The sequence below is a fragment of the Nicotiana tomentosiformis genome, chromosome 6 (genome assembly GCF_000390325.3).
Source record: "Nicotiana tomentosiformis chromosome 6, ASM39032v3, whole genome shotgun sequence".
In the NCBI taxonomy this organism is placed as follows: domain Eukaryota; kingdom Viridiplantae; phylum Streptophyta; class Magnoliopsida; order Solanales; family Solanaceae; genus Nicotiana; species Nicotiana tomentosiformis.
In genome coordinates, this window is record NC_090817.1 from 9,889,792 (window position 1) to 9,908,313 (window position 18,522).

Here is an 18,522-nt window from a genome sequence, read left to right on the forward strand (position 1 = left end):
TTGTCTTTTTCAGAGCATGAACAATTGAGAGCCCAAACCCAAATATTCAGGAAGCAGCCCAAGTTCTAGCCCAAAGAATTAACACTATGGCCTACACATGGGGCTTTCCCCCCTCTCTCTTGGGGACAAGTGCACGGATAGTTATTCCAATAGATACTATTTAGATATTAGTGAATATTTATTTTGTACTGAAATTTTAAATTAAAAATTTTAAGTTCTTGATAATTCAGTATATTTTTAAACTGAAAAAAATTGAAATTCACAAAATGAATCCCTTTAGAGTGGGCCCTTGTGTCATTTCCAATCCCCCTTCTCTCTCTCACACTCACACACACACACAGTTTTCAGTTCTAGCCCAAAGAGTTAACATTAAGGCCTAGACGCGGAACTTTTATCTCTCAAAATGGCCAACGACCAAAACCTGAAGTTGGTCATTTCTGCTTAAAGATTCTGGTACTGCTCTCCTGCCATGTCAGGTAAAGAGCATATTGCACTTATAGTTATAATTCGATTTCTTTTATCATAGTTTAATTATTTAATGATGAAGTTAAAGTCATTACTCATTACTACTTCTATTTCGGCTATTATGCATTTTGTTGTCACCTTTCAAACCAAGTTAGGATACCTAGGAGAAGAGAAGAGAAGCCTGTAATTAGAGGAAGCTGGATAGTAAATTTAATTTTGCTATAACTTTAAGTTGATTTTGGTGATTTAAGAATTTGTTAGCTCTGATTTTTTCCAATTGTTGTTTGTCAAGAAATTGAGATAGTCATTTTGGTAGTTAAATGCTTGAAATCTCGCTTTTGTTTAAGCGGCCGAAGGGATATTGGTAATCTTTCTAACAACTATAGATTGTCTTGACAGGAATTAAGGTAGAAGACTTGTAGGTAGTCGAGAGTGTCTCTTTCCCATACCAGTAGTATTAATGTTAGTCTCGTATTCTATTATTGGTAGATTTCTATTACTACATGTTGTTCCTCTTCGTTTTCTTATTATCTTGTTGTTGTTACGGCTTGTTATTACTACTTTCTTTTCATCTTTTCTTGAGTCAATGGTCTATAGGAAACAGCCTCTCTACTTTCTAGGCAGAGGCGGACCCATGATTTGAACGCGACGGGGGCACCACTAACCTTAAATATGCCAATAATTAACGATAAAATTTTTGTATGCAGTTTTTTAAGAAACTAATAAGTATGACAACTTATCCGCAATATATAAATAATCAGAAATTTTTAAAGAAAGAAAAAGCACTAAGCAAAGAGTGAAAGATTACTTTGCAAAATAGGTGCTATACGAAACAATGTTGATAGATGCGGTGTCGTCCGACACTGCTTCTTTAATTTTTCTTATTATATATATATAGGTAAGTAATATGCAAAAATAAACATTGTTATCAGTGTTTTGTTATAAAATATTTTGACAAAACTGATTTACTAGGTCTGTAATGAAGCCTTCAATTTTGCGTAAGAGGCCAAGGTTTTGAAACCTGCAAGGTTAAAAGGACAGAAACTATCATCGAATCCAAAAATGTAAAAGAAAACAAAAGAAGAACGAAAAAAATTCTAATTTTGCTTGAACTAGGTCTCGAACACTAGACCGAATGGTAAGGAAAGCTAGAAGGATGCTTAAACTAGCAGCTCAACCACTGCTGCCATCCAGCTTTTGTTTTTGAGGGGGCCCAAGTAAATTATTTAAGGGGTCCAATTTGGATATACATTACACATAAAATCTATATATACACGGTTTTTGCCGAAGCTAACGGGTTCCGGTGACCCCTCTAATGACCATGTAGGTCCGCCTCTATTTCTAGGTAGAGGTAAGTTCTGCGTACACACTACCTTCCCCAAACCCCACTTGTGGGATTATACTGTTTTTGTTGTTGTTGTTGTTATTGTTGTTGTTGTTGTTATTGTTGTATAAGTTTCCTTATTATATGAGAAATGAATACGTGAATTGTAGCAGAAGAATATGATTACGAACAATTGATGTTCAATATTGGCAAAAAAGGTGGGAAGTGTTATTTCCTAAATTAGTAGTGTGTGAGCCAGCGTGTCCTCACCTCGACTATTCTACCGTATACTTGCTACCTCCCACTAGCACAATTAGTTTGCAACAATATAATAAAAGATAGTTGATGAAAGTGCATCATATATAGTTTACGGCATCGCCAAGGGAGAATGTGCCAAACTTTGTTCGTTATATGTAAGCATGACTTTAATAAATCTCATAGAAGATCCAATATATGACAACATTTTCAGTAACCCTATAAGACTTTCTACTGCTTAGTTCTTGGCAGTAATGTAATATTCGCTGCTTGGATGTAAAAGTTGGGTTCCAATTTAGTTGGTCGTTCTTATGTGCGAGCCTTTAATGGTACTTCGATTTCCTTCAGCATTGGTTTTATTACATTTCAATTGGATATTTCTTGGTTTGGTTCGATTTTTGTCACTTTACATCTCTCACTTTTCTGGATTAAGTGGCAGTATCCTAAAGTAAAGAATCATAGATAGAAAGAGTTAAAAGTGAAGCCTTATAATAAGGTTATAAAAGTTCCGAGCTTATCAATCTCTGCACTGCTAAAGGAAAGCCTCATAGAACTGCAGTGTATATGAAGTCGTTTGAGCATATCATACCTCTCAATTCACCAGCTCATTTATGCTACACTTCGACTTTGTTTAGTAATAAAGAGATGTAAATTTTGATTAATTTCTCTACATTGGGTTATCGAATAATTTCTAATTATATTTTTGGAATGCGAGTGCAAATTCTCTTTAGTGAAAAATGTTTGGTTGTCATTTTGACTGAAGACTATCTATAAGTAGTATCCATAAGATGAAATTCTGCTTCTAAAGCTTTCAAAATGATCGAATTTTGTGATTTCAAGCATAGTTTAATGTTGTCTATGGATGCATTAGGAAACTTTGGATATCATAGGAAGGTAAGCATTCAGCACAATAGGGAACAAAAAATCTGGAGACGAAAGAAGTTCTCTGAAGGTTGAAAAGATATTTTTTGCAGAAATGGAAGACTTTCACTGTTATCTTATTTAATAACCTCGAGCTTGATGGCCTTGTATTTCTTGGGAAACTTGGTGCGTGCAAGGTCGGTGAAGTCAATGAATTTTACTAATTTAGAGAAAATCAATTGGGGAATCCTAAACCGATTTCATATAAGGATTTCTGGACCTTTCTCTTATTTATTTCATCCGATTACAAGAGTAGATACGATAAATCTACCTAGATTATATAGAACTAATGAAGTGATAATTGTATGATGTTTTGATAAGCATGGCTGCAGTTTTGGTTGCATATGTGGCAACTGCATGACTTGCTCCAATATCTGCGTCATTTTTCATTTATTGTACAACTGTCATGGATATCGTCCCATTGGATCATCAACCCTATATAAACGTACTCGTGTTCGAGGCTTTGTTGCACCGAGTTTCATGCTCTTCACATCGTCTCTACTAGCTTTGAAGAAACTCGATACTACCGAGGATGGCAAGTGATTTTGCTCGATACATTGCCAATTTGAGGCAGTCACTTTTCGACGAGGTCTGATTCAGATCCTATGCCCTACTTTCTCTTTTTGATCAGGTTTTTTCCTTTTTATTTCTTTTATCCATCATTCATCTTCAGGGTGGCCATGATAGCAGGGTAAACTAGTACCTTGATGGAAATCTACTACTTTTGATGCGATAAAGGAAAAAATGACTAGTTTTGCAAAAACATTTAATAGGCAAAGGACTATGATACTTAGCTTAAAAGCGATAGATGAAGGACAAAGTGCCAGATTCTAGGGCCCAAAATTTGATTTGCTTGCAATTTTCTTGACGCCTGATCATGATGATACGTTCCCGATAACAAGTTTGATGTATGCAAAGTTGGAATTGCTGAGGGATGCTTATACATGTCCTTTTTCTTGATCCGCTACTTATAGAATGGGCTTTCTACTCAAAATGAAAAGACACGTGATGGAAATGAACTGCTTGTTTGTATACAGAAACTCCTTGATCGGCAATTTCTTCAACTGGAACGTTTGGAAACCAACAATGAGGGCTATCTTGAGGATGTTTGTGCTGACTATTTCAAGGATGCAGCTAAGTTTGTTGGCTTAATGGTGCCAGACCTGTAAGTATTTGTATTCTTCTCTAATTTTCTTTTTCAACTTCTTCCCCCCTCACAGGTCTGATATGTATGCATATAGGCAAGGACCTCCCTACGATGCCCATTCTATAGAGAGCCTCCTTCATCGGTTCAAGGGAATGGCCACTGGGTGAGTGTTTTCGTTTCTCCATCTTCATGTATCGTTTCCTCCTTTTTCTCCCTGTTATTTTTTTCGCTTCCTAGTTCCTTTTTGTATTGAAGACGGAGCCTTGGAGCAACGGTAAAGTTGTCTCCATATGACCTATAGGTCAGCCATGAATGTTTGTATATTAGGGTTGACTGCCTACGTCATACCCTTAGGGTGCGGCCCTTCCCCGGACCCTGCGTGAATACAGGATGCTCTATGGGGAAGTAAAAAGAGGTACTTTTGGCAGCTTGTGAAAATTATCTACAGTTGGCTATTTCCAATGGTATGTTCACATTTAAAAGCATTTTCTTATTAGCATCCACTCCATTCCTAATTTGTTGGCTTATTGTAATCCTGTTTTAGTATTGCCTAGTAAAATTTTTACCTGGTCAAAAAAAAAAGGTATTGCCTAGTAACTGAGTCTATTCTGTTGTGTTTGCAGTATGGGAGCTATACAAGTGACGCATCAAATCGATTGCATGAGGGAACACCTAAAGCGTGGAGATTTTGAAGCGTAAGAACTAAGTAGGAAATTTATGGCTTTATTTTTTGCAGATAATTGTATTGACTTCGGATATGTAAACAGGTGCAAGATTGCGCTTGAGCGTATTAAGCAGGAGAATGAGTTCTTGCAATTCAAACTAGATAATTACTTCAAGGTTCTCTTAAATATCATATAAAAAGTTTCTCATCTTTTGCATTTTGTCATTGTTTTAATCTTTCTCTCTCTCAATTTGGTTGTTTCAGCTGAGGAAGCAAGCTCCACCTGCTGAGATAGAGGATCAACCCGAGTATGGATATATGGATACTGACAGTGAGTAGGAAGTGGCATCTTGGTCAGCCAATGCCTTCAGAAGATAAGTCAATAAAGTAATGGATATGCGAGTAGATGTAGTCGGTAAACGTATGGAAATAAATGGGAACAAAAGGAAGCAACTTCAATCTGCTTTCTTTGTAGTCCTAATTGTAGTGTTAATAACTTGAGTCACTGATCTCAGGTCTACTTTGGTCATTATGACTTCTATAATCTATTATCATGTTGCTAATGCAAGTTTCTGGGATGGTCTCTTTTTATGATCCTTTTCTCCAATTGCTTTTTTGTCTCTCTACCTTCATAAGGTAGAGAGAAGGTCTGCGTATACATTACCCAGACCTCACGTGTGGGATTTTACTGGGTTTGTTGTTGTTGTTGTTTCTCCAATTGCTTTGTTGTTTTTGAGATGGCTTTGCCGGGTAGCAGTGTTTGACATGAAAATTTGGTATTTGCTTTAAGGTTTGTTACTTGAGTGCTATAATAGGATTGAATGCGCATCAAAGTTTTGGTTCAATGTCGAACTCTTTTGGGTTCAGTTCATCCAAAAACTTAGTCAGTATTAGTTGAATCAAATATCTTGTAAATGTGAGTATTTACAACTACATATAGTCGCCTTTTTATTAGATAAACCTTAGCGATGACTTAGCAGTATGCATTGAAGCCTGCTTTTTGCTGGACTAAAGCGTATAATGGGTGTATATATGTCTAGTATTGTATACACAAGATTGGCGAGACACACACACACACCCCACACCCCCCCGAAAAGTGTTTCTGATCCTTCTAATCTGCTGAGAATTTATGCTAGACTCTGATTGCGGGTTAGCCTGTCCCTATTCTACTAAGGGAAAACGGTCAAATTTGTCCTCGTGCTATTCGAAATGGTGCAGCTTTATTCTGTGGTAGACTTTTGATCTAATATTTCGTTAGAGAAGACATGAATCTTTATTCTAAAAAAATTTGCAACACATGGAATCCACCCGTTTCACGCCAAAGATCTGGGAAAATGCAAGACGTGGCAAACAGAAATAGTATGAATTGACAAAACGTGTAACAAATGGAAAAATTGAGCAATTTCGAATAGTACAAGGACAAATTTGAACCACTTCTGATCTATTAATTGACAATGCTAAAGCTGTTCTACCACAAAAAGTGTGGGCTGTGATAGCAATGCCCTGCTCTTGAGACTGAATTGGAAGGCCAAGAGACGAAGTTAAGATTTTAAGTCTGCTAATGCAAAGTAAAAAAAATATTATTAAGTTCTTTTGTGACAATATATTCGAACTTCGCATAAATACGTATTGTTTAAAACCGTTCAAATATATGTAAGATCAAATAAAGTACATCTGCCACTGGCAATGGCTGCTCACCTACCAACTCAGCTTGCTACAGAAACAGTTAAATAAAACGTCGCTTCAATTGTATGTGATAAAGTAAGTTTCCTTAAGAAGCTGCCTCAACATTTCCTCCACTTAGATAATTGAAAACCTGCTTAACGTTCCCTCTTGACGGGCGAGCATTCACGGCAAATTGGCAGATAAATACCAATCGTCGTCGCAACTCCAACTTAGTGACTCGTCTCTCAGTAAAAGATTTCCCTTCATCAAAGTGCCCTACGAAAAGTACAAAATTAAGACCTATTTGCTTGAAGCCCCCAGAAGAGCTACATATTCCAGGTTATTGACACAACCAGAAAAAATACTGAACAATTTATAAATTTCGCGGGAGAGAGCAATAAACAATTGGTATATCAAAGCTAGGTGCTTAAAGGTAACAGTTGTTGAATTTTGTTTTAGTTAAGACAGTCAAAACTAGAACACAAAGTTGAAATAAGATACCCGTGCATACCTCTGTCATCAAATAATGACATCAAAATTGCTAAACAAACACAAATGCTAATATCCTCCCCTGAAAACACAAAGAGATTAACTTTGTCAGCGATAATTCGTCTTTTGCCACTACAGTCAAAAACAATTAAAGCAACAGCTGAATAAATTGGCATATTAAGAAAAACTGCCAGATAACATGCAAAACAAAACAAGTCTCCCATCAAAAGTATAACCAACCAACTTGATTACTGTAGCGTCTTTGGTCAATGGATTTGGCAACTTGATTACTGTAACGTGGTGAAAATGGAGACAGAAGTCATCCCCCTATTTTCTGTCTCATGCCTTATCACCTTCAAAGACAACTCATGCTACACTTGCCACCTAGTCTCGTCTTCGAAACCCTCCCCCTACCCCCTACAATCCCGCCCAAGAAATTTGATGTACGAGCAAAATACATCTAGTTTTCACCTTCAGTGAGTACAAGTCAAATGACATGTGGAAAACAAACTCGGCGACATAGTAAAGCCATACTTACCACTACTGCAGCAAACTAGGAGTTTCTGCCCTTTTTTCAAGTTGTTCTTTGCGAAATTCACCGCTGAGGGAAGATTCCTTAATAAAGAAGATCGGTCAAACTTCGAACTCTGTATTGTCCACAACCCCCGACCGATCAACACAAACAAACCCCAAAAGGGGGAAAGAGAGTTAATGCCAACAATCAGGTAATTGGACAATAGTAAAAAATTTACTAACAATTTAAGCAACTAACTAAAGGAAATCATACGCACCACAATAGGCAGGTTTAGATAAGCTTCAGACTCCTTGGAACAAAGAGAATTCGACTCCTGATCACAACTCAATACACAATCAACACCAGATGCATCCTTAGCTGCATGGTAAATCTTCAATCAGAATAACCATTGCAAGAGGTTCATGACAAAAATAAACCAATGGCACCAATAAATGACTAGCAAATCGAGAATAATAAAGAGAAAGGCAGGACATGGCTTTTTAATCACTTTACATGAATTTGCAATGGACATGTACAATACTGTGCGATCTGCTTACAGAAACATAATATTTTCGGCCTTTCAGGGAAAAACAAAAAGGAGATTTATGTTCTGCAGTCTGCAATATCTTACTCATTTCCAGAAAATGTGACAATTCTGCAGTATACTAGAAAATTAATTTACACTTTCTAAGGAACTAACCAATGGTAAAAGCCTGCATACTACTTTTGCCAATTCTTTACTTGAAAATGTCTCTGCCAAATAGAGATGGATGCTTAGAAGCAGATCTACAGGGTCAAAATGGGGGAAAAAAGAAAGTTGTCGTGATGCTTAGACCTCAGAAATTCAAGCATAGTACTGGGAAACGGATAAGCACTCCCCACATAAGAAGTAAATAACTAGCAAAGCATTTAGATCTCACAGCATAGCCCATGTTTTGACTACCAAGTGGTCAACCAACCTCCACTTTTAATTTAAAATTTTATAAAGTAAAATTGGTTGGAATTTTATCTGCGCCAACAAATCTAAAAGATGCATAGCCACCAAAAGAATTCCAGTCCATAACACGACACACCACAATTTCAAACCACATGTAAAATACAGTAAAAGGGTAGGCTAGCCACAAAGACAATCAACGGTAAGCTATGCGCATCAATAACCATGCAGAACTAATATAAATCTGTTACTTCACAAGAATAGGGGCACATATGAAGCATACCAAGCTGTGTTGTGCCAACCGCTAGATTACTTTCCCCCAGCCAAAATATGGAATTATTATCAGAAGACTTCTCATCTCTATTAATGAATTGAGGCTCCAGGTCTAATTGTTCTTCCGCAGGCAAACAGCCACTACTCGTAGAAGATTTTGAAGGCTTAATAGATATTTGAGGAGCATTTTCTCCCCTCTGTGCACGGTATACCCTGTCCTTTTCAATTATATCAGCTACCTTCTTGTTACACATATCAGGACCAGAGCTTATGAGATCATAAGCATGTTTCCAAAAAAGAATTGGTGACAAGCCCCTTGCCCAACTTTCCTCATCATCTCCAGCTCCAGCTATGTACCTCCAACTAAATTCAGAGGCGGTTCTTTGCTGAAAATTGCTACTTGGGGAGGACGTAGAAACAAGTAATATTGGAGTGAAATCCCAAGAATCACAATCAGGTACTTCATTTAACCAGATCACAGTTTTTTGTGAAATCCATAGTGGGCGTAGCGGTTTATTCAGGGACAAAGCAATGGAAGCAATATCAGCTCCACTGACCTCCAGATCCTTGGTCCATCCGTCTAAACGCTCCTCAATAAGTGCTCTTTCAGTATTTGAGACCCACAAAGGGAGATGCAAGGAACAATCCCAGCTATAAGAGTCACTAATACTATCTCCACGCTCGGTGGAATCATTTGTCTCCTGCTCAAATGAATTCATAAAAAATATAAATAAGTACATCAAAACATATTGGCGTTTTTGTGTGTATGGCGGGGCATAGTTACAACTTATATTAAATGGTAAGTCTACATTGCACATCACGCATAAAAGTTTGGGCCCAATGCAGTTATTGACAAGAAAGCCAACAGTAATATCTTTTGGAAAACGGACAAGCAAAAAGCCTCACAGATCACAAGCCTAGGATTTCTTTTCCATATTTCTTCATATCTTTTTATCCTTTCAGAAAGTACATGACCTCTAATCCTAATTCTATTCTCTGAGAGAACAATAATAGTGCTGACAAAAGAAGTTAACAGATATTTTTATTCTCCTCTTCCTCCAACTTACAGTTAATATTTTCAGAGGAAAAAAAAAACATAAATTTTTTTGCGACTTGAACAAGGACATTCAAAAAACTAAAAACTTTCTTTTGACATAAAAAGATAATAAACTATCTCTATTCCTAAGAAATAATTATGCACCAAAATAATTAGCTGTTCTTACTTTCTTTTCTGCAGTACCAGCCAAACCAAATCTCATTCTGTAATTCCAAATGGCACGGTTCAATACACAGGTCCAAATCGGTATTGTCTTTGACATACTATCTGGAAACCTCTTCCCTTTCCTTGTTGAATCAACAATCATACACCCTCCCTTCTGTCCTAACCATCAAGAGCAATTAGCTTCCAACTATATCATGTATATATAGAACAAAGATTGCAACCATCTAGCTATCAAAATGCTACTGTAGTTGTTATATACAAATAAATATATTTTTTAACAATTACAAGCAAATACATATAACTAATGAAGATCGTCAGACATATACTGATTTTGATGACCTCTTGAAATTCTGTGACGGCGTTAGTCACATTTTTTTAGCCTGAATACGTGTCTCACTCTGCTATTTTCAAGGAAGATATTGGACTGTAAAACCTTATACGTACTGGTGCTTGCCACTATTGTACAACTAGTGGAACTGGTTATTAATTTGATAATAAGCTGGCTGATATGTAAAAAACTAACATCAACTTTTGATTTCTTAGTGTCAGACAAGAGGACAGGAAGAGGATATCACAGAATTTATGCAAGAAATGCATCTTCTAAAAATGTTTGGAGCATGTTTCAGTGGTTCCAGGTTCATATTTACATAATATACTTAATGTGCTTTTAGTCAAGCTTAGAATACTGTAGCAGGTTTTTTCATTTTATATGGTACTCTTTTCCTTGGTGTGTTCCGAAATAATTAACACATTATATATATATATGTGAACTCTTTAATCTTAATAGTTCTCATATTTCCCTAAATGACATGCTCTTAACATGACATTTTAAGCAGGGGCGGACCCACGTGGAGAGGTGAGGGGTCACTGGCACCCTATAGGCTCGTGAAAAACCATGTATATATTACTGTATATACGTCGAGGACCCCTATAATAATTTAATTGTGCCCCCAAAAGAACAAAATGCCCCTTGGTTGCACTGGTTCTGCGGGCTAGTTTGTTCCATTCCCTCACTCCTAGACCTAGGATCGAGACCCAACACCAGCATTACTTCACTATTTCTTTCTTTTTTCTTTTTTTAATTGAACGACAGTTTAGTACTCCATATTTAGTAATCAACTTGGTTTATTTATTTTTTAATTCAAACATTAATTTAGTACTAGTACATAGAAGTCACTTAGTTTAATTTTTTTCTTTTAAAATCTCTCCATCTAAGCTCCAAAACTCAACTTCTCTTCACGTTCTTTGTATCTTCTACACAAAATACTCAAAAACTCTATTGGAGATACATCTTTCTTTTTTTTTTTGAAAAAGTTGGAGATACATCTTTCTAGACTTTGAAAAGTTAATAAAGAGACATAAAAATAATGATTAAAGAAAGTAGGAAAAGGGGATAAAATATTTCATTAACTAGTTTCATTAGTCAATAATCTTTATCTCTAACCAATTTTTATTATTATTTCATTTTAAAAAAATAAAGACAACTAAAACCCTTCTCCCTTCAACGTTTACTTTGGCAAAGTAGCAAGTATTCGTTGACTCTGGGACTTCGATTGAGGCTTTTTGGACTGCTTACAGACTTTTATTAGTCATGATTTTGTTTAACCTTTTTATGTTTTTGAACATTCTTTCGGTCACGAACTCGTAATCACTAAGTTTTCAAAGAGTTGCAAGCCAAACTTTATTGCAACTAATGTTATTTTCATATTTACGTTAAATATAATGGTGCCCCCGCGGCGTCCAAATCCTGGGTCCGCCTCTGATTTTAAGACAACAAAATACTACGCATACTCAGTGACTAGCAGGGGCGGATGCACAAGGAATGAAGCAGTGTCACGCAAACTATGTATTGATATTGTGCGGAAACAAATAACAGAAAGCAAAATGACACCACTTGACATAGATCGTTGGCCTGGTTAAATTCTTGATTTTGCTCTTAGAGTCGGAGGTTCGAACCTCCGCTGCAATATATTTTTGGCAAACTTTTGAAAGAGCCTCTATTATTAAAAATTGTAGTTAGGTAGAGTTGAACTTTGGACCTCTTCTAACTTAAAACTCAACAAAACCAATAGTCTAGGCTACTCCTTTGTCTAGAAATGTGATAAATAATGTTATTTATTCACCCACTCTTTTATAAATATCGACACCGCTTACAAAAAAATCCTGCATACGCCCCGGTGACCAGCATATAAATCGGAACATTCTGAGTACCAATTTACAAAGAGGCAGAAATTCTTCAATTAATTAGAAGATTCTTTAAGATTATACAACACATGCATACATATACACCTTAATTCCCAAGAGAATCAAACAAAGAAATCACTGTTAATTATACATAAAATAGTATTAAATAGAGGATATAAGGAAGGTTACCAGCAAGAAGGGCAACATGGAGGTTAAGGCGAGAGGTATTGAAAGACCAATTATTGGTATGTCCATCGGTTGACTTGAAATAACACGTGGAGTGGAATTTTTTAGAGTACCAAAGGCCACAACGGAGATTTGCAAGTAGGGGAAGCTCCGGCCATAGCTGAGAAATCTCGCCGACGAATATGGAATCCTCGTAGATTGATCGTAGGGCGTTGTAGAGAGTGTTTTCGCATCGTTTTATGGTTCTAGAAGCTTTGTATATGTTCAAATTTGCTGGATTCTCCATTGAAACTGGCGTTGGAGCTCTGCAAATTTGTGATCTAAACGACTTTTAACGTCTTTATACTGCGACTTCGTGTTATTTCTATTCGAGTCCTTTCGCATTTGAGCCACTTTTGGGTGTCCAAAATATTGGTGGGCCTTTCAGTCCAAATTCGCAATAAGCATTTGCATATGACTTATATCCGTTTTGCAAAAAACACTGCAAGCGTACTCACTTTTCGTATAATTTCAGATATACAAGCCTTAAGTAGCAAAAATTTATGTCTTAAGTTTGAATTTCAGAATGTTTTGCCTGAAGTGTAGCAAAACTTCAGATATTTTTGTCTGAAGTTTGGCCTGACTTGCAAAGGCAATCACGCAAATTTCAGTTTATAGTGCAATGACAAACTTAAGTTCAATAAAACTACAGCATGTTTTAGCTGAAGTTTTTATTTTGTAATTGTTGAACTTCAGAATTCAAGGAGCTGAAGTTTTTGTTTTGTAATAGCTAAACTTCAGAATTCTAGGAGCTGAAGCTTGTTTTGTAATTGCTGAAGTTTTTGTTTATATTTGCTGAACTTCAACATTCTTAGAGCTGAAGTTCTAAACAATAATAAATTTAATAGATCATGATTAGCAGCGATTGATGTTGTTCATTTCAAAGATTAAAGAATGAAAAATATTTTCGACATGAAAATAAGTTACTACAGATAAATTAGAACCAAAAACCAACGTGTCTGTAAAGTTAAAATATCTAAGAGGTTAAATTATTGTGAATAAGACCAAACTGAACATAATGGGACAAGCAGATATATATAAATCATCAGGCTAGAACGCATAATAATATCTCAAACTTCAACATTCAGAAAATGAAGGAGGAGAAGGAGGAGGAGAAAGAGGCCTGAATTTGTTTAAAAAGTGGGTACAAGTTAAAACCTTTTTAAAAAGTGGGTATAGATTAAATGGGGGCGCCCCGTGTAATTTTTACAATAAATTTTGAGTAAAAATAGCACGGACTAGTCAGTTCTCGAACTGGTAATTAAAAATAGCAAATATTTATAAAGTTATTGAAAAATAGCCATTATTTTGTTGAAACACAAAAAGTTTCAGCATAATATGTTGGAGATTGGTGCACCTGTGTATGAACTTCCAGCATATTATGCTGGAACTTCAGTATACAGAAAGTTCCAGCATAATATACCGGAGATTGGAGCACCCGTGTATGAACTTCCAGTATATTATGCTGGAAGTTCACATGTAAAAAAATTGAACTCTAATATATTATGCTGGAATATTTTTTGAATTTTGAACAGTGTTTTCGTTCAGATTTATCTTTACATGAAAAGTGGCTAAATTTCGATTACTTTTGAAACTGTATCTATTTTTCAATTATCACTTGTAAATCTGGCTATTTTTGAATTTCACCCTAAAATTTGAGTAAAAATAGCACAGGCTAGCTAGTCCTCGAACTGGTAATTGTAAAATAGCTAATATTTATAAAGTTATTGAAAATAGCCATTATTTTGCTGGAACACGGAAAGTTCCAGCATAATATGCTGGATTATGGAGCTCTTGCGTATAAACTTCCAGCATATTATATTGGAACTCCAGCACATGAAAAGTTCCAACATAATATGCTCGATCATGGAGCTCCTGCATATTAACTTCTAGCATATTATGTTAGAACTCCAGCATATTATACTCGAATATTTTCGGATTTTAAGGGTATTTTTGTTCAGATTTTATCCTTACATGAAAAAGTGGCTATATTTTGATTACTTTTGAAACTGTGGCTATTTTCAATTACCAATTGTAAATCTGGCTATTTTTTATTTTTTTTCCCGAATTTCAGTTTGCCAGTTCAAATTGTGTCTAGAAATTAAGATTTTTAGTTTAAATTTCCTCAAGAAGGGAGTGCAAGTTGGGCTTCTATTGGACTCGTTTTGCATATGGGCCACTGCCGAAAAGGAGAAATTAACTTAAATAGTCGCTCGTTCAAAAACATATGTGGCATATATATATAACGTATGTATGATTAGTATATAATATATGTAAATTGGCTAGTGACTATAAATATTTTTGGCCGCTATGCAATTTTTCCAAAAACTTTGGGTGTCCAAACTTTTTGTTGGTCCATTGAGTCCAAATTACAACAACAACAATAATAACAACAAACTCAGTATTTTTTCATAAATGGGGTTTGGGGAGGGTAGTGTGTGCGCAGACCTTACCCCTACCTTATAAAGATAGAGAGGTTGTTTCTGATAGACCATCGGCTCAAGGAACAGTGGAGATAAAGCAACAAGTATCAAACAATAGTAACAACAATATATTAAGTTAACGGGCGCGAATGACACAGCATGTAATAGTAAAGAACCATGAATAAGATAATACAAAAATAATCCTAATACTATTGGTAAGCCTACGAGGAACATACTACTATCTGTCAACCTACAACTCTAATCCTCGACCTGCACACCTTTCTATCGTGGGTCATATCCTCGGTAAGTGGAGCAATGATATGCCCGTGTAACTACCTCTCCCCAATACTTCTTAGTCTTGTCCCTTCCCTTTCTCAAACCTGCAATGGACAACCTCCCACACCTCCTGACCGGAGCATCTATGTCGCTCATCTTCACATGCCCGAACCATCTCAGCCTCGACTCCCGCAACTTGTCCTCTATCGATGTCGCTTTTATCTTGTTCCTAATAACTTCATTCCTGATCATGTCCTTCCTGGTAAGACCACACATCCATCTCAACATCCTCATTTCAGCTACTTTCATCTTCTAGACATGGGACTTCTTGACGGGCAAGCACTTAGCCACATACAACATAGATGGTCTAACCACCACTCTATAGAAATTTCCCTTAAGTCCAGGTGGCACACTCTTATCACATAAAACCTCCGAGGCGAGATTCCATCTCATCCACCCCGCTCCAATACAATGGGTAACATCCTCGTCAATCTCCCCGTTGCCTTGAATAATAGACCCAAGATACTTGAAACTATCTCTTTTGGGGACGACTTGAGTACCAATCTTCACTTCCTCTCCTTCTTCATGCATCCTATCACTGAACCTGCACTCCAAGTACTCAGTTTTCGACCTACCCAACTTAAAACCCTTAGACTCCAACGTTTGTCTACAACCTCCAACTTAGCGTTAACTCCGTCACGTGATTGAGTCCAAATTCATACAATTTTTTTGTCGATTGTCCTTTCTCGGGATAGCTGTTTAGTGAATGGCCCTCATTTTATTTATCTTGCAACTTATGAACCTTTTCTAGACCAAAGTGGAGTATCATTTTTGAAACTAAAACTTTTATAAGAAACATAAGACCGCGAGTTAAGATTTTGTAAGTTATTGCGTCTAACAATCTAACGTATTATGTTAGTTGGGTGTAGGGGTGGGCATTCAGTACTTCGGTTCGGTATTTAAGAATTTCGGTTTTGTATTTCGGTATTCGATTTATCAATTGTGTATACTAAATATCGTACCAAAGTATTTCGGTACGATTCGGTATTTCTTATTTTGGTTCGGTACGGTTTCGGTTTAATATATATTCATGTGTCACGTACTGCTAAGTGCTAAGAGCCTAAGCATTAAACAAGCAGAAACAACCACTAACGAGTAAACAATCTGTCATTCTGCCTAACAAAAGGCAATAATACTAAATAAACAATCTGCCATTCTGCCTAACAAAAGGCGTGTAAGAAACATTCAAATTTGCCTAACAACGCGCAACAACATATACATGGCAGATGCACACCTGGTTATCACATTCACAGCAAGTACTTGAAAGGGAAAAGAAGTAAATAAATATCACAGCAAGCTAAGATAGTAACAACCACTAACGAGTAGCAGCAGAATTAAACACAATGCAACAAAAATAGAGAGGGCATAAACTTGCCAAACATAATTCAAGTTTACACTAATAATCTCGAATCAACTTAGTCTTAATTCTTAAATACGGATTTCAGGAAGACGCTCAAGATAACGCCTAATATGCTTCCTTAAACAATATGTTCCATCCCTCTTTGGATGAACATTATAGACTCGACCACAATTCTTGCACTCTACTTTGCGAACTTCTTCGTTATCTTTTATCACCTCAAAGTGTTCCCAAATATGAGAGCGTACTTTAGGAGCACGGGCATGATTGCACTTGAACCTAAAAAAAAGATAAATCATAAGTTAGAATATTATTTTTTGATGATAATAGAACAAAACTACAAAAGTATATCACCAAACAAATAAAGTATTAAACTTACCACTCAAGTTGCAAGTTGTAACTATACATCAAACAATGCTAGTAGTGCTTCCATTATTTTCCATATCTAAAGATAATTCGACCAAATATGTCATACAAATAAACAAGTATGATATATTATTTTGAACTAAAATACACACAAAATATTAAAGCTTACCAAGCTCGAGTTCCTCAAGATACTCCCAGTCTTCTTCAACACTAATAGTATTTTTCTATTCTCTAAGCCAATCTTGAACACAAATAAGAGTTTGCACACATTTAAGAGTCAATGAACGCCTAAATGAATCAAGAATACGACCACTGATGCTAAACGCACATTCCGATGCCACACTAGAAATTGGAATGGCCAACACATCACGAGCTAACTCTGAAAGAATAGAAAATCTAGGAGCATATGTTTTCCACCAATTTAAGATATCAAATTCTTCACTAAAAAGCTTTTGTTCTTCACTAATGTATTTATCCAACTCCGATTTAGTACCCCCACTTCCATTGTCTTCATTTTGTTTCTTCAAGTGAATCCCCGTCCTTATTAATGATGCAGTTATAACACTCCCACTAGATATATTAGATATGTTATTATATGAAGTAGAACTAGATGGAGATTGAGGATAAGATCCAGTTGAATACGTTTTTAGATACTCTTCAAACAAAGAATCCATATAAGCATACACCTCAGCATTTATTTTCTTCCCTTTTTTCTCCCTAAAAAGTTCTTCAACTGCAAGGCTAACATATTCAAATTTGTTACGTGGATTCAAGACGGAAGCAATAAATATTATTTTATTCATCTTTTCAGGCTCACCCCAATACTTCTTGAACTTTTCTTGCATCCGCTCAACTATTTTTCTCAAATGCTCATCCTCACTAATCAAACACATTTTCAAATGACAATAAAGTTCAGATACATCCTCAAAATGAGAATTACAAGTGACATAACATGAACCTGAAACTTTTTTGGTGAGATCGTGAAATCTTGTAAGAACCTCTATCACATTCCTCACATTCACCCAATCATCAGATTCAAGAGGCCCTGCACTACTACCATCTTCACAAAGATGAGAACATAGATAAGCAGAAAATCCATCATCAAAAAGATGAAACTTGTCAAAAGCCTTTTCAAAGTCTTGTGCCGTATCCAACATCAAATAGGTAGAATTCCACCTAGTAAGAACATCCAAACACAATCCCTTGTTATTGTTCTACGAGAAGGAAGACGAAATAGTGGTTGAGATATTCTCATAAACTTCATAAAGCCTTCCTTTTCTACAAAGCTAAATGGTAGTTCATCAATAACTATCATCTCAATTAAAGCCCTCCTAATCACTTCTTGATCGAATTTCCAAAGCGATCCTCTATAATTTTGGCAAGATTGAAGGTTTATCCTTGTCTGAGTATTATCTTTATCAATGTTAGGTGGGTATTCTTTGCATCTATTCAAATGACTTCTCAATCTTGTTGTTCTATTCTTAGATGAATTAGCAGCATAAGCTTGCTTACAATATTTACACCTTGCTTTACCGATTCCATTTTCCTGAAATTTATCAAAATATTTCCAAACTTCTGATCTAGGTTCTATGACTTTTCTTTTCTTAGAATTTTGAGTATTAATTGTGTTGGCATTGCTATCATCAGTAATAGGTAAGCTTTCAGTTGAACCAATATCACTTACTCTACTTTCATCCGCCATCTATACAAAATTAAAACAAATATAAACACAAATTGTTAAAACCAAAATACTAAATA

The 18,522-nt window shown here is 36.0% G+C and overlaps 2 protein-coding genes across 5 annotated transcripts; one reads left to right on the forward strand and one right to left on the reverse strand.

Annotated features, from left to right (window-relative positions):
- The first annotated feature begins 325 nt into the window (after window positions 1-325).
- On the forward strand, window positions 326-5,344 carry LOC104103926 (histidine-containing phosphotransfer protein 4-like). Of its 3 annotated transcripts, none has more exons than XM_070177096.1 (7): window positions 326-476; window positions 3,471-3,554; window positions 4,003-4,130; window positions 4,207-4,275; window positions 4,736-4,807; window positions 4,880-4,952; window positions 5,041-5,344. In XM_070177096.1, exons 2-7 carry the CDS (start codon window positions 3,498-3,500, stop codon window positions 5,113-5,115), a joined length of 474 nt encoding a protein of 157 aa, XP_070033197.1. In that variant the 5' UTR covers window positions 326-476; window positions 3,471-3,497; the 3' UTR covers window positions 5,116-5,344. The 3 variants fall into 3 exon arrangements, with proteins under 3 accessions (XP_070033197.1, XP_070033195.1, XP_070033196.1); XM_070177094.1 differs by having other exon boundaries at window positions 327-476; window positions 3,287-3,554; XM_070177095.1 differs by having other exon boundaries at window positions 327-476; window positions 3,298-3,554.
- A 994-nt stretch (window positions 5,345-6,338) lies between these two features.
- On the reverse strand, window positions 6,339-12,614 carry LOC104119612 (uncharacterized protein C3F10.06c). Of its 2 annotated transcripts, none has more exons than XM_009631165.4 (7): window positions 12,247-12,614; window positions 9,875-10,032; window positions 8,662-9,352; window positions 7,722-7,822; window positions 7,469-7,577; window positions 6,953-7,012; window positions 6,339-6,717 (listed from the first exon to the last, which is right to left on the reverse strand). In XM_009631165.4, the coding sequence occupies exons 1-7, from the start codon at window positions 12,527-12,529 to the stop codon at window positions 6,548-6,550; spliced, it is 1,572 nt and encodes a 523-aa protein (XP_009629460.1). In that variant the 5' UTR covers window positions 12,530-12,614; the 3' UTR covers window positions 6,339-6,547. The 2 variants fall into 2 exon arrangements, with proteins under 2 accessions (XP_009629460.1, XP_009629461.1); XM_009631166.4 differs by having other exon boundaries at window positions 9,875-10,027; window positions 12,247-12,458.
- Between the last annotated feature and the right edge of the window lie 5,908 nt (window positions 12,615-18,522).

Bases quoted from the DNA above. Each gene is read 5' to 3' on its own strand.
- LOC104103926 (XM_070177096.1), top strand. From the start codon at position 3,498: ATGGCAAGTGATTTTGCTCGATACATTGCCAATTTGAGGCAGTCACTT. The intron at 4,131-4,206 runs GTAAGTATTTGT...GTATGCATATAG, and splicing joins GGCTTAATGGTGCCAGACCT to GCAAGGACCTCCCTACGATG. The intron at 4,953-5,040 runs GTTCTCTTAAAT...TGGTTGTTTCAG, and splicing joins AACTAGATAATTACTTCAAG to CTGAGGAAGCAAGCTCCACC.
- LOC104119612 (XM_009631165.4), bottom strand. From the start codon at position 12,529: ATGGAGAATCCAGCAAATTTGAACATATACAAAGCTTCTAGAACCATA. The intron at 7,013-7,468 runs GTAAGTATGGCT...TTGTGTTTTCAG, and splicing joins CCTAGTTTGCTGCAGTAGTG to GGGAGGATATTAGCATTTGT. The intron at 6,718-6,952 runs GTATGCACGGGT...TACTTTTCGTAG, and splicing joins GTCATTATTTGATGACAGAG to GGCACTTTGATGAAGGGAAA.